Source organism: Lissotriton vulgaris, chromosome 3_2, assembly GCF_964263255.1.
Source record: "Lissotriton vulgaris chromosome 3_2, aLisVul1.2, whole genome shotgun sequence".
Classification (NCBI taxonomy): Eukaryota; Metazoa; Chordata; class Amphibia; order Caudata; family Salamandridae; genus Lissotriton; species Lissotriton vulgaris.
In genome coordinates this window covers 232434773-232446938 of record NC_141690.1, presented here as the reverse complement: position 1 = coordinate 232446938, position 12166 = coordinate 232434773, and the positions used below count along the sequence as shown (strand labels likewise).

General features: G+C 46.1%; 1 protein-coding gene across 3 annotated transcripts in view; it reads left to right on the top strand.

The window, feature by feature from the left end:
- The window catches only part of SMOX (spermine oxidase), a 166368-nt gene that overhangs the window by 92740 nt on the left and 61462 nt on the right, over window positions 1-12166 (top strand). For all 3 annotated transcript variants that reach the window (XM_086964277.1, XM_086964276.1, XM_086964278.1), the window contains exon 5: window positions 8086-8779. In XM_086964277.1, coding sequence (XP_086820403.1) covers window positions 8086-8779 — 694 coding nt within the window. The remainder of the gene's footprint in view (window positions 1-8085; window positions 8780-12166) is intronic.

The window sequence follows — 12166 nt, the reverse complement described above, 5'->3', positions numbered from 1 at the left end:
GACATTGTCCCCTTCACTTAATGATAATGACCGTGCTCTCCTCCTGTTGTCGGCATAGGTCTTCATTTTCCTTTTGTTGCGCTCATCAGTGGCTCTCATCTCCCGCGAGTCCATCTCAGATGATGACGCTCCCAGGGCTCCATCCCATGTGGGAATGCGATTCCTCATTGGACGTCCCAGCATGAGGGTCGCTGGGCATTGGCCAGTCGTGGCATGAGGAGTTGTGCGATAAGCTCGAAGAACCTCATTGAGTGCTGTTTGTAAGTCTTTCCCTTCCACGGTGGCATGTTGGAAGGTCTTTTTAAGAGTGGCCATGAACCTCTCAATTGTCCCATTTGCCTGTGGCCAGAGAGGCGTGATCCTGCGATGATGAAAGTCAAGGTGTTTCGCAAAGGCAGCAAAGTCGCTTCCGTTGAAAGGGGGGCCGTTGTCTGATTTGACGACCTTGGGAACTCCCCATGCTGCAAAGACTTCATCAAGAACTTTGAGAGTACTGGCAGTGTTCGTGGACGATACAAAACAGGCAATGGGGTACCTGGAATACTCATCAATGATGGCCAGCACATATTTGCCGGACGACAAAGGTCCATAAAAGTCTATGGCGATTTCTTGCCACACGCCAGCAGGCAGGTTGGTCATGTGTAGGGGAGCGGGAGGATCACTCTTGCTGGTGAGTTGGCAGAGATGACAATCTTTCAGGGTGGCTTCCACTAGTTGATCAAGGAACGGAAACCACACTCGCTCCCTTAGTGCTCGTTTGGTCGATACTATACCTCGATGTCCCTCATGTGCAAGAGCGACCACTCCCTGCCTCAGTTGAGTAGGAATCACGACCCTCTGATCACGCAGCACTATACCATCAGTCGTGACAGAGAGCTCACCACTCACATGTCTGAAGGCTTGTAGTTCACGTTGAGTTGATGAATCGGTTACACTGTCTTGAGGATCATGTTTCCATCGATTGTTGCGGATTTTGTGAAGGACTCTCTGCAATATGACGTCCTTAGCTGTCATCTCCCGAATGGTCTCCATGGGGATAGCTGGATGGAGGGCTTGATCCGTTACAAAGTGAATGTACTCTTCCGCAATGGAGGATTTGGAAGCTGATGATGGGAGAGGATGCCGGGACATATAATCCGCTGGATTTTCCGACTTCCCTGGTTTGTGAAGTATGGTGAAGGTATATTCCTGCAACCGAAGACCCCACCTTTCAATCCTTGGGGGCATTTTGGATCTTGGATTTCCATAGATTGAGATGAGGGCTTGATGATCGGTGATTAAGGTGAAATGCTTCCCATAGATAAAGACATGAAAATGTTCACATGCCCATACCACGGCTAGGCTTTCCTTTTCAGGTTGGGAGTAGGCTCGTTCCGGCTCAGTCAGACTACGACTCGCGTAGGCAATGATGCGGCGTTGATCCGAGTCATTTTCATATTGTGCCAGGATTGCTCCTAGTCCCACCGGACTCGCATCGACAGTTATCTCCGTTTTCCGTTTTGGGTTGAAATATGACAAGTGATTTGCCGATTCAACTGCTTTCTTGATTTCTTTGAATGCCAGCTCACATTGGGGAGTCCATTCAAACGATTGACCCTGCTTGGTTAGCAAGCGGAGGGGGTGGCTGATAGTAGCGTAGTCCTTAATGTAGCGAGCACAATAGCTGGCCATTCCCAGGAACGATCTGAGATCGCTGAGGTCTTGGGGACTCTTAGTGTTGTTAAGAGTCATTATTTTGTCGGGGTCAGGTTTCATGCCAGCACCCGAGAAGATGTGACCAAAAAATTTCAGCGTAGCCTGGTGGAACTCACATTTCTCTTTGTTCAGAGTTAAGTTTGCTGCTACTAAGGCATGGCAGACACGATTGAGTGCAATGTCATGTTCTCTGACATCAGAACCATAGACAAGAATGTCATCGCTATAGTTGAACGTGTTTGGAATATTTTGAATGACTTGCCGGATCATTTCCTGAAAGATCTCAGCTGCCGAGGACACACCGAAGCTCAGTCTTTTGTATCTGAACAACCCCATGTGGGTTGCAAAAGTAGTGATGTACCTGGACCCTACTTCCAATTCCAGTTGATGATAACCTTTGTTTAAATCCAATTTGGAAAACACAGTGGCTCCGTTCAATGCTGCGATCATGTCGCTCAAGTGAGGCCCCGGGTGCCGCTCTCGTTCTATTGCAGTGTTGGGCAACCGCATGTCCACGCAGAGCCTGACTTTGTTGGCCGTGCCCTTTTTGGGAACAATGACGACCGGCGAAACCCATGGAGTCGGGCCATCAGTGCGTTCGATGATGTCCGCAGCCAATAGATCTTGTAGTTCTTCCTCCACAGCGGCCTGTAGGTGAAATGGAACTCGTCGAGGGTGTTGGGCTACAGGCCTGACTTGTTCGTTGATATGAAGCCGTACTTGACAGTCTCTCAGCTTGCCCAAACCTTGAAACAACCTGGGAAATAGGCGGGTCACGTCTCGGATGTCGCTGACTTTAAAGAGAATTTCCACCAGGTGAAGTCGTTCAGCAGTTGGTAGACTCAGAAGGCAGTCTGCTTCAGGGCCCTTGATGACATGGATGACTGCTGATATGGTTGTGCCGTCGTGTGTAAGTGTCGTAGAAAATTTCCCTAGACAAGGAAGGGGCTTCTTAGCCATCCACGTGTAGACTCTCACAGGTGCGAATGTCAAGGGGGGTCGTGGGTTCATTCTCTCGTATTCAGTAACTGGAATGTAATTTAGAGAGGCACCAGAGTCTAGTACAAACTTTGAGTCGTGATTTCCGACTTTGATGTCCAGCCGAGGGTATCTCTTAAGTTGGTCCGGGTCTGCTGCTAAGTTCAAGTATTCAATGGTATAAACAGAGTCTCGGGATGAGGGTCTGGATTCTCTGGACGGCGACCTCCTCTCCCACCGAGACCGGCGTGACTCCCTGCTGGAGTGTGACGATTCAGGGGACCACTCCGTCTGATCTTGGACAGCTCGCGCATGATGTCTTCGGGTGTCAGACCGCGACACTCTTGGAGCTCTGCTTCGGGTGTCGGATCGTGTAGCACCTGAATGGCTACTTCGTTGCTCCTTGTGGTACTCCCCGCACATTGCTTCGAAATGATTAGTGCGACCACATTTTCGACATCTCTGGCCCGAGGCCGGGCAACTGCCCGCATGAGGGAAATCATACCCACATCGGTAGCATTTTCTCACTCTTTCCTGTCGTCTCTCCTTCCTCCATGGTTCTTGACGTTGATAGCTTGATTGCTCTTGACGTGACGATGCGTGCGACCTCCATTGTTTGTCTCTGGAGTGTCTTCGACTGTCATTCCGGGCGTGAACACGCCGTGCCTGTTCATGACTCCCTTTGTTTTCCGTTTCCATGACAGCGGCGTACTTCTCTGCCTGGTCATAGGCTCGTGTCATCTCCTCTATGTCGTCCAATCCGTGTGGTTTTCTCAGTAGTCGTCTCCTAAGTTGATCCGAATGGCATCCGTCTATTATTTGAGATTTGATAGCATCGTCAGTGGAGAAAGAATCGAATTCACAGTACTTGGCTAGCCTCCGCAGACGCACCATGAAGGCACTCATGGGCTCGTCCTTTCCTTGCCTGGCGGAGTGAAAGGTGTGTCGCTCATAGTCTACGTTTCTCTTGTGAAGAAACTTTTTGTTCAGGACCCCACACGCTTTGGCATAGGTGTCTACGTCAGTCGCAGGCAGGTCTTTGAGTATCTTGACTACCTCTCGCCCCGCCAAATTGCGCAGGATAACCAGTTTCTTTGCTTCATCAGTGACGTCTGACCCTACAATATAGTCCTCAAACCCTTCCAGCCACTCTTGCCATTTGGGGCCCATGCTTCCTTCCGTTGTTACCTTGAGAGGGGCGGGTGCTCTCAAGAGCGATCCACTGGGTGGGAGGGGAGCGTCTTCGTCTCCCATTCTGCAGCGATCTCACTTGTTGTATTGCCAAAGCTGGGTCTCGGTGGTCACCAATGCTCGTTTGCTTTATCACTGCTAGGTTCTTGTAGTCGCCAATGTTTGTATGCTTTGCCAATGCTCGCTTCTTGCAGTCGCTAATGCTTGTTTGTTTTGCTAATGCTTGTTTCTTGTAGTCGCCAGTGCTTGTTTGTTTTGCCAATGCTTGTTGCTTGCAGTCGCCAGTGCTTGTTTTCTTTGCCAATGCTTGTTGCTTGTAGTCGCCAGTGCTTGTTTTCTTTGCTAATGCTTGTTTCTTGTAGTCGCCAGTGCTTGTTTGTTTTGCCAATGCTTGTTGCTTGTAGTCGCCAGTGCTTGTTTGTTTTGCCAATGCTTGTTGCTTGTAGTCGCCAGTGCTTGTTTGTTTTGCCAATGCTTGTTGCTTGTAGTCGCTAGTGCTTGTTTGTTTTGCCAATGCTTGTTGCTTGTAGTCGCCAGTGCTTGTTTTCTTTGCCAATGCTTGTTGCTTGTAGTCGCCAGTGCTTGTTTTCTTTGCCAATGCTTGTTTTCTCACCAGCGCCTGACTTCAAAATGGCCGCCGTTGATTTGCACAGAGTTGTCCTTATTGGGCGCCTGACTTCAAGATGGCCGCCGTTCTTGCAGGCACACACGAGGTTGGCTCTCCGGACTCAATCACTCCAGGTCACACAGCACTCACCGGCGGTCGGCTTCTGGGGCAGCTCACGCTAGGATTCTTTCTTCCACCATCACCACGGACATCAGGTGAGATCGGGGTGGGCTCTCGACTTGCCTCAGCAGTTCCGCGTTTTTCCCGCCGATGGTCTCCTGAACTCGGCGACAGCGCGCCAAAGCTTCCCCTGTGCAGCGCTCTTCTCCAGGGCTATTCTCGCCACGACAGGGCTCTAGGCAGAGTCGGAGTAGGCTCCCGACTTCTGTTCCTTCAGGGCACGCCGATTCCCACGCATTACGCGTGATGCGCGTTTTGGCGCCAACGAGCGCTTTACTTCTTAAGCGCTCCGGAGCTTGTTGCTTTGGTTTCTCTTGGGGCTTCGACAGTCTCCAGTAGATCCCCTTGCCGCTGGCCTCTCACTTCAGGCGGCGGCTTTACTCCTTGCAGCAGCACCTTTCTTTCTTGCTGCTGCTCGGGACAGGACGCTCCTGCAGGCTTGCAGGATTCAGTGGGTGGCAGGCATGCCAATCCCACCCTCGTCGCCAGTTGTAGCGTCCAGCTACAATGAAGACAGACACTTGGGATACTTGCCAACAGAGCTTTATTTGCTGTGTCTTCTTCGTCCTCTGTCCCTGCTCTAACTGCCCATATCCTGCCTCTACTCCTCCTCTTCCTCTCGCCCCCTCGCTCCTCCCACGCCCAACTACTAGTGTGCAAACAATATAACAGGGTGCACGTGGCAGTCACTCTTGACTACTGCCTTGGGGATGTACCTGGGCAAGCGTGGCACTTGCGAACCGTAGCCGCACTCCAGACAGTATAGGCCTTAGGAGTCTTGTGCATCAAAGGTGATTTTTTTATTCTCCATTGAGACTCATTCTCAGCACAGTATATATTAAAAGAGGTTGTTACTGCTTGCCTATTTGTGCAGGAGAAAGTTACTGCATCTGGCATCTGCATTGGCTGTATTTATTAATTTGTTTAGAGCATATTTAGAGAAAGATAGTGGAGAACCTTCAAAGTTCTGCTGCCAATCTCCAGTCCTATGAGAACCAATTAAAGGATTATAAATGTCCTTCTGATTTTGAGGCACAGAATGAATGCTAGCATTAATTTGCTTTCTCCTTCACTGAACAAATAGTCTTTTATATCAAATAAATGGCAGTCTTCACTAAGGACCCAGTGGGGAGGGTCTCTTTTCTTTTCCAATCTCCATTGAATGTAGTTCCTTCGTATTAAAGTGCATCATGCAAGACCACACCGCCCCAAGTTAAACTGCTCCCGAAGTGAGTGAGTGTGTGTTCTCAAGACAAGGCGCCCGAATGTCCGTGCGAACATGCGTATTAACACAAAGTTTAAACAGGCGTTCACATGGAACTCCTACATGAAATATACAGTAAGACCGCAAAATAGCTGTCAAGATTCAATCTGCAAAGGAATCTGAAGAAAACCAGCCTGAAAGGAATATTTTCAGTTAATTTGAACTGAATTTATTTTTAACAAGAGAATGCAATTTGGTGAACAGATTTGCAAGAATGTGTGGCAAGTGTGCAATACCCCAAGTGAAAAAACCATAACCAGACAGAAAATATTGAGAAAATGCGTGTGTTACAGGAACACTGGTGTTTGCAGAGATCCATATACAGTATTTGCTTCTGGAAAATACAGTAACACTAGGGAATATTCACAGTGTTATTTCAGGCAGTGTTCTGTCTGTAAAGATGTCGACTGCGTTTCGACCCTATAGGAGAATAACGTGTATTTGTAAGGCACGCGTTAACCCGTAGGAATTTTAGCGCTGGATTACGGATGTTTATTGTTACCCAACTCCGTGGTTCTCATTTCATCGACCTCAGATGGATGTAAGGCTGAGTGGACCCGCAGGAATTAGAACCTGTAACCATGAGGTCGAACACAGGCCCCTGCAGTGGACACATTAGTCCACTTAGCCACCAGACCAGGCAATATTAGGGTCTCATCAGGACTGGGGATGACCTGGGGAATGGTTAGCTTGCGAAAAAGTGGAATAATGGGGAACTGAGTCCCTGTGTTGATTTAAATTTATGCCACTGGAGGAAATGTGCGCTGCATAATAAAACCATACTCGCGGGGCGGAGCGCATGAGTTAATGGAGGGATGGCGGGGAGCAAGGCGCTTGATGATGAAAGTAAATAACACTACGCCCAAAGGTGCATGAATAAAGCAATACTCATCGGGCTGTGCCCATAAATAGTGGAACCGCATGGGATATGCGCGAGTCCCCAAAGGGTAACTCTAAAAAGAGTCAATTGCGGGCTGGAAACAACGTCTCAAGTGAATTGTGCGACCGGGGAATCGCCAGCAACAATCCGAGGACAGTCAGTGTGTCCGTGCCAAGGTAAGAGCAGGGGATGGGCCATTGCATCTTGTCTAGACCTTCACTTTGAAGTTTACGCCCCTGTCCTCGGCAGAGGGAGACCATTTCGTAGCAATGGAAGTCTTTACTTCGGTCTCATCAGATTGCTGCTCCTATGCCTTGCGTCTCTGGGCTGGCACAATTGTGCATAGAGGTGCAGATGTCCGTGCAAATGGAGCTGAGCCTTCCTGTACCTGACCGGTAAGCTGCATAGTTGCTTGATGGTGAAGATGTGTGAGAGGCAGGGAGAGCAAGTATCTGATCTGATGTTCTATATGGGAATCTGAATTGCAAAAACATGAATTTTCAACTGCTTTTCATGCAAGAAATCAGTGGACAATAGGCTGAGAGTTTTCAGTGCAGAGAAAAGCCCCTCGAATTGGACAAACATCAAAGTTGATGGAACTTTAAAAAGTAGATCTAACTTTTTCACTTAAGCAGTTTCTTTTTCCATAATTTGTCATAGAACTTTAGAACACAATAGTAGCTGCAGGATTCTAAAAACCAGATTAGCATAGACTCTATGTGCTTCTTTCAAGCCAGCAGTTCATCTTTTCCACCGCAATTTCGGGTTTCCTGTAGGGATAACCTGGGAATCAAATGCTCTGCGGCCCCAAGCCATCTCCCATCTCAAGCCTTCATTATTAGCCGCATGATAAATCACTCTCCGCTAGCCCTACAGTTCTGACGTGGAAATCAACCTTTTAGCTGTAATACACTATATCTTTTCACTTTCTGCTCATTTCCAGTTTATTGTTTCTAGAAGGTTGTTGGACTTAAAGAATGCTTTGTATAGTGTTGAAAATCTTAACTACATTCTAAATAAAAAAGATTTATAGATATATAGACGGAGTTAAGTATGTCGTATTCATTCTGAATGAATTGATATAGTTAAATATTTGCTTTTGCAAACATGTCAATTCGTCTACCTTTACCATATATAGTAGTTTGGGAAAACTTCTGTATCTAAAAGACATTGTTTTAAATGCTGTCATTTTTACCTTTAGAAAATTGTATTTTGTCAGTTACAATTCGATTTAAAAAAAAAAATGTTTTTACTTGTTAGCTTTATTCTTTATATTTTTGTTTTTTCCAGGTCGAGAGCTGCGAGAGTAGCTCACACAGTATGGATGAAGTGTCCCTCAGTGAGTTCGGAGAGTGGACTGAAATTCCTGGTGCCCATCATGTCATTCCTTGTGGCTTTATCAAGATTGTGGAGATACTCGCCCGTTCAGTCCCGGAATCTGTTGTCCAGTTCTGCAAACCTGTGAAATGCATTCACTGGAATCGGTCCATCAGCAAGGAAATTGAGAGGGTGGCTGACCATAACAGCGACCAGGCAGAAGATGGCTACCCGGTGTTTGTTGAGTGTGAGGACTACGAGTTTATACCCGCTGACCATGTCATTGTGACGGTTTCCCTTGGGGTTCTTAAAAAGTATCATGAAAGTTTGTTCCATCCTGATCTCCCGGAGGACAAAGTAGTCGCAATCCAAAAACTAGGAATCAGTACCACCGACAAGATATTTCTGGAGTTCGAAGAGCCGTTTTGGAGTCCCGAGTGTAATAGCATTCAGTTTGTCTGGGAGGATGAGGCTGAAGTTGAAAGCCTGACTTATCCAGAAGAGATGTGGTATAGGAAGATTTGCAGCTTTGATGTCCTGTATCCACCACAGCGGTACGGCTATGTGCTGAGTGGATGGATATGTGGTGAAGAAGCTCTGATCATGGAGAAGTATGATGACGAAACTGTTGCGGAGACCTGCACTGAACTTCTGCGTAGATTTACAGGTTGGTATTCGCCATGTGTGCAATTTGCAGCATGGAAAAGTGTAATGAGTTAACACTCTGTTCCAAGTCTAAAATGAGATCCTATTCTCCACCATTTTTTTTCTCTCTGGTTTGATGTATCTTGAAGAGGCGCACTTCATCAGCCCATTGTCTTTTTGACGAAGAACTCTAGAAATCTGCTTCACCTTGAAAAAGGGGTGCCATGTTAATTTTGCATTCTCGCTCAAGCTTCTTTTTCCATTGTGGTTAAGCGGAGTTGATTTTATGCTAGTTAAGCGGGATTACATTTCTTCGGTATATTTCACACAGACTGTAAGTCTTTTCTCCAGTTCAAAAGTGATATTCTTTTGTCATCCACAGCGGAGTCAAGGGGTTGGTGGAAAGTGACATTACACACCATTTCTCTACAGGAATTGGCATTAAATAAGTTCTGATCCGTGTGGCTTCACAGGAAATGTCTTGCAGCTTTTGACCCCAGTGTCATTGGATGACCAGTGGCCCGGGAGTTCACTTGAAATGATATAAAATGACTCTTAACATACCAGGAAGTGACATCAAGATTATAGTAAATCTTAGATCAATTGTACAGGTAAAACGACTTTTGTATCACCCTGCAGTAGTGGCACCTAACTCAAAGTATATAAAAGCACAGGTACTGCCATATATATGGCTATGTACCTTGTCTCCAGAGGTAATATGACATAAATATGCACTTTAATATTAATATAGCAAATACCCTTGAAATGTACTGGACAAGTTAATGTAGCAATACAATGCAAATGTGATCGTTCTAAACATAATAGGAGTTAAAATTAGCATACTGGAGGCAAGGTTGAACGGGTCACATGGTGCATGTTCATGGAACCATATATTGTTTGTACTATCACTTAACATGTTAATTGGACTTTGTGCGTTTGTGGTATTTGTGTAGTCTGAACCTAGCTGAAATGCAGAGTAGTGCTCTACGGAGTCAACGGCAAAGACTCCGTCGTCATGTTATAAGCGGGGTAGCTGTTGTGTTACTGCATCTTTACCTAGTGTTGTTTGAAGAGTTGAGTCTTCAGCACTTTTCTGAATTGGAGCAGAGTTGGAGCAGGCCTAGATGGAGAAGACCTGGGGACTTGTTTTTAGTTTGTGGTGCTCGTAATCTCCACACTGACTGGTGTCCTGGCTGTAGATGTATTGAGAGTCAATGTTTCCTTGGCATGTATTTTCTCCTGCACCAACATTTCTCTCAATAAACTAATGAAGGTCCTGCCTTTTCCCCACTGAAAGTGTTATCCTGGTGTCCTGCCCAGTTGTCTTACTCACAGATCCACATGTCTAGTTCTTGTTTTTGACATTGTCCTGTTTCACGGCCGTGTTTCTGAGTTAGCCTGTAGTCCGTTTCCATATTTCTTCCTGTTGTTCTTAAAGCAAACTATGTCTATTGAGCACTATTCCTATGTCTCTCCATTCGACTACTGTTTCACCCATGGTCCTCACTACTTTCACATTTTCCTTGGTATTTGTAAGGTAACGCTCGTGTCCAATCATCTGCCTCATGCCTTCCGCCGTGACTTACCCACGTCTTCCATTGTTTACCAGCCCATTTTCTCTGATTGCCCCCAAAATTGCCTCCTCTGCCACCTACTTTCCCAATGACCGCCTTATGATGATCTAGACGTTACGTCCGCAGTGCCCGACAACGGGATAGCAGTCATCAGATGGCTTTTAATGGCATAGGATTTGGAAGCGTTCCCCTAGTAGGGATTGAGAAATAAATCCATTGTACTTCTGTCAAACCTGCATACACGTGTGCTGCAAACACGGGAAGAAGATGCAGAGGAACAAGTTTCAGTGACTTCAGCACGGTTTCTAGACTTCTAAACATTAAGGGTTTCCTAGTCATAGGACTTTGAGTAGAGACTTTGGGGTGTCATTTAGAGTTTGCGTTGCCGCGCTGTGAGTTAGCAATGCTTTCATCCTACCAGTCATATTGTCACCTCTGTTCTCAGCTAGCTCAGCCATTGGAAACAAGTGGGTGGGACTTCTGACATACATTTTTCCTGTTTAGAACCTCCAAGACTTACATTGCAGCGCTTGGAAGAAAAAGGATTCAGTGGCCTACTCGGCAGAGGGTGAAAAGTCCCTGTGCGGCAGGCCTTCCATGTCTTTTTCTCAGAGGCAGGTCTCCTTATTGGGTAGGGGTATCTAAAACACACATGATGTCGAGCAGCTGTCATGACATAATGGCCTATCCTGCATTGCTTTTCTGTCAAAACGGCGCCCCCTATTTTGGCTGAAGCACATGTATCTAAAATGCCCTGGCTGTACGTCGGGGAACTTAAAATATGACGTGCCACCTGTTGTATCTAATGGATCTTTTTTTTTCTCTGTGCTTTGCTAATATTTCTTCAGTCTTGAACATCAACAGAAAACCATTGAGGGTCTTCCCATCGTGTTGGGACAGGTCCTCTGGGCGGATTGCACATAGTTTGTAATTTGTATCTTCCACAGGTTAATGATGACTCTCTTTGCCAGACTTGTATCCTACTCAAACTGAAAACCTTTAGGACCGAGAAAGAAAAGGCCTGGGGTATTCGGCTTTGGCCCAAGTCCAATTAAGTACAAACCTCTAAGACCCACATTTTATTGTTGGCAACCTTGGAGGTTGCCAACAATAAAAGCTTTGATGAACAGAGTGCACAGAATTAGAGCAGGGTGAGCTATTGTCCACCTCTGAGCGGCCAGAGAAGGAAGGAGCACACCTCCAAGATAGGTTCTGAACATTTATTTTGAGTTTCTTTACATGCAACATGCAAAGATTTGGAGAGGAAAGTCTGTAGGGTATAAACACCGAGATATCCATTCAAAGCAAGTGCTGCGGTCCAGCGGCAACAACCTTCTTCCACGTTTTAACAGGCCAAGAATCCCAGTATTTTGGTGCTAAAAGACACCAAAACAGGTGGCACTGAAATGGATAAAACGACCCCCTGACCTCACACCATTGGAGCTGTATAACGTCGCACCTAATATTAGTTGTCGACATCAACGTTTCCATAACATTTTTCATCAGAAAAAAATTGCGGCTTCGAAGCATTATCTTTGACTTGAAAAAATACTTTCTATTGCTGATGCTTAGGTATTTCTATTTGTTACTCGTTTGTCCCTCCGTGGAAGCACTAGAGTTTGTAATATTATGTAGAAGGAGAAAATGTCTTGTGATACATTTTCTTCTTGAACCAGACCTTGCAGCTAAAGTGTGAAATTTTACACTACCATAATTTAAGAGATTTCTTGTAATTTGCCTAACTCGAAATTGCATGAATAATGCAAACTATTCCAGTGTGATCGAAAATAGAAAAATTCTCAGAGGCCTAATCCTGACCTCCGGTTTTAAAAGAA